The sequence below is a fragment of the Merops nubicus genome, unplaced genomic scaffold, assembly GCF_000691845.1.
Source record: "Merops nubicus isolate BGI_N331 unplaced genomic scaffold, ASM69184v1 scaffold30196, whole genome shotgun sequence".
Taxonomy (NCBI): Eukaryota; Metazoa; Chordata; class Aves; order Coraciiformes; family Meropidae; genus Merops; species Merops nubicus.
This window is the reverse complement of record NW_008617418.1, coordinates 4559-6947: the sequence shown is the minus strand read 5'-3', so window position 1 is coordinate 6947 and position 2389 is coordinate 4559. Positions and strand designations below refer to the sequence as shown.

General features: G+C 61.7%; 1 protein-coding gene across 1 annotated transcript in view; it reads left to right on the top strand.

Moving 5' to 3' along the window:
• Window positions 1-1056: 1056 nt before the first annotated feature.
• TRIT1 (tRNA isopentenyltransferase 1) overlaps window positions 1057-2389 on the top strand; it is a gene marked incomplete at its 3' end in the record, with an annotated part of 4136 nt that continues 2803 nt past the window's right edge. The window contains exons 1-3 of the mRNA XM_008943149.1: window positions 1057-1128; window positions 1553-1651; window positions 1861-2009. Coding sequence (XP_008941397.1) covers window positions 1057-1128; window positions 1553-1651; window positions 1861-2009 — 320 coding nt within the window. The remainder of the gene's footprint in view (window positions 1129-1552; window positions 1652-1860; window positions 2010-2389) is intronic.

Below are 2389 nucleotides of genomic sequence, written 5' to 3'. Positions count from 1 at the left end.
TTCCCCCTTCTTCTGGGCAAGGGGCAGAGCTGACGGGACCCAGCCGAGCCGTGGGGGTGGGATGTCAGGCTGGGGTGGCCCCGGTGGGTCTGGGCTGGGCTGTGGCTCTTGCTTTGTGCAGCCTGGAGGGTGGATTTGGGGTGTGTGCTGCTGGGATCGCAGGCTGCCTTGGCTCTTCACCAGGAATGCTCCCGAGGGGTTGGTTTGGGTGGCTTTTCTTCCTGCTCTGCTTTTTGCTGGTTGAAGGCACACCTCGAAGCTGCTGAGTGTGCTCACTGGTGTCTCCTGGCACCTTGGTGCAGGACAGTGCCTCTTATTCCCTGGGGTCACTGACCTGCACTGATGGTTTGCTCCCCTCTGTACCTTGGTGAGAGCAGAGGGCAGGTGGTAACATCAGGCTTTGAAGGTGTGCTTGAGTGGAGACTTTTTTTGTGTGTTTAGGAGGCTCCCTGAAGTGGCATGTGGCATCCAGAGAGATCCTTGCCCCCAGATGAGACCCGGTGCTGGGCTGAGATGGGTGTTGGGAGGGAGGCACACCTGAACTTTCATCTCCAGGGGCAGCAGAGGAGGAGGTGGCAGCCTGGGGACAGCTGCCCACACGTGGAGCTCTGCTCTGGAGCTGGGTTTGGCTGGTTACACTGACCAGGCTGTGACACTGCTCACTCCATCAGCCTCACCAGCCCCAACCCCAGGGTTAGATCAGCCCGGGGAGGCGGCTGCCAGCGGTTGGACTCACGGTTCATCTCCCGTGGGCAGGAACCAACACCAGAGAGAGGTGGTTTGGCCCTGGCAGAGGAGGTGTTGGCAGGATCTCTGCTGCCTCGCCTGCACGGGGCACGTGCCCCTGCCCATGCCACCTCTCCAGAGCCCAGCGAGGGGCTCAGGGGGTGTCTGGGGCAGGCAGGGGCTGTGTGTGGGGGCAGGAGCAGTGGTCGGTGAGGGTTGTGTGGGGCACAGAGGTGAAGGACGGGCTCTTCTCTTCCCCAGGTCTACAAGGGCTTGGACATCATCACGAACAAGGTTTCTCCCCAGGAGCAGCGTCTGTGCAGGCACCACATGATCAGCTTCGTGGATCCCCTTGTCTCTGACTACACGGTGGTGGATTTCAGAGACAAAGCCGTGGCTCTGATATCCTTCCACGCTGCAGCCTGCCTGGCTGAGCAGATAGGAACTTCACAGCCAGGCCTGCAAGAGGGACCAGCGTTTGCATCAGCCTTGGGCTCCCCACGTGGCAACTAACTCTGGTTTTTGGAGGATACTGCTGGCAAGAGGGGCTCAGAGCTTCTTTTGCCCACCCTCCCTGGGATGGGGAGCTCTGCTGCACTGCAGTAGTGCTGAGCTGGGCATTGCCCTCTCTGGGTGACCCTGAGTTTTGGTGGTAGCTGGCACAGGTAGCAGAGGGTAGTGAGAGATGAGGGACCCCTATAACTCCATCCTGCAGCCCCAGTGGCTCTGTGGGGCTGGGAAAGTGGGGTCTGGGCCCCAGGCTGCCTCTCCCCACAGCCCTCCCTCCTTGCCTTGCATCTCTGTGTATGCTCCCTGACTCTGGCACATTGAAGATATCTTTGCTCGAGACAAAATCCCAATTGTTGTGGGAGGAACCAACTACTACATCGAGTCCCTGCTCTGGAAGGTCCTTATCAACACCAAGGTACTGCTGGGGGGCTGCGTGTCCCTCTGAGCCCCCTGGCTCAGTTCTGGGCAGGCTTCCCATGACCGGGCAGGGTGCTGCTGCTGCTAGAGTGGGGCAGGGAGAACCCAAAGCCCCTTGTTCACCCCGTGGGTCTGGGGGTCTTCTCGCTTGTGCTGGCCCTGCACATGGAGGAGTGGCTTGACTCAGGGCTGCCTTGTGCCCCCCAGGAGAAGGGCAGCGCAGCCGGCGGGCGGGGCACGGACAGGAAGGTGGAGCTGGAGCAGCTGGATGGTGCTGAGCTCCATCGGCGCCTGAGCCAGGTGGACCCCGAGATGGCAGCCAGGGTGCACCGCCACGACAAGCTCAATGTGGCCAGGTGAGCTGGGTGTGCTGGGGGCAGGGGTGCCAGGCCCAGCACCCCTTCCTGAGGGAGTGGTGTGCCTGGGAACACAGCAGGAGGGGTTCTCCCATCCCAGGCGGGTGCTCGGGGACCTTGGGGCGTGGGGGTTGAGGAGAGATCTGTCAGCAGAGACCTTTGGCCGTGCAGCCCCCAGCTTGAACTGCCTTTGGGGTCCAGGATGGGGCATTGCTCCTGGACTGTGTGCACTGCCCAGGGCTGTTCCTGCTGCCCTGCCCCAGCAGCAGGGTTTATCTGGAGCTATTTAAAGAGCAAGTTGCTGTGCTGGCCGAGTAGCATAGCTGAGCTCTGTGGGAACAGCACGGCAGCAAGACCAGGCTTGGCGCCTCCCCCGGCCC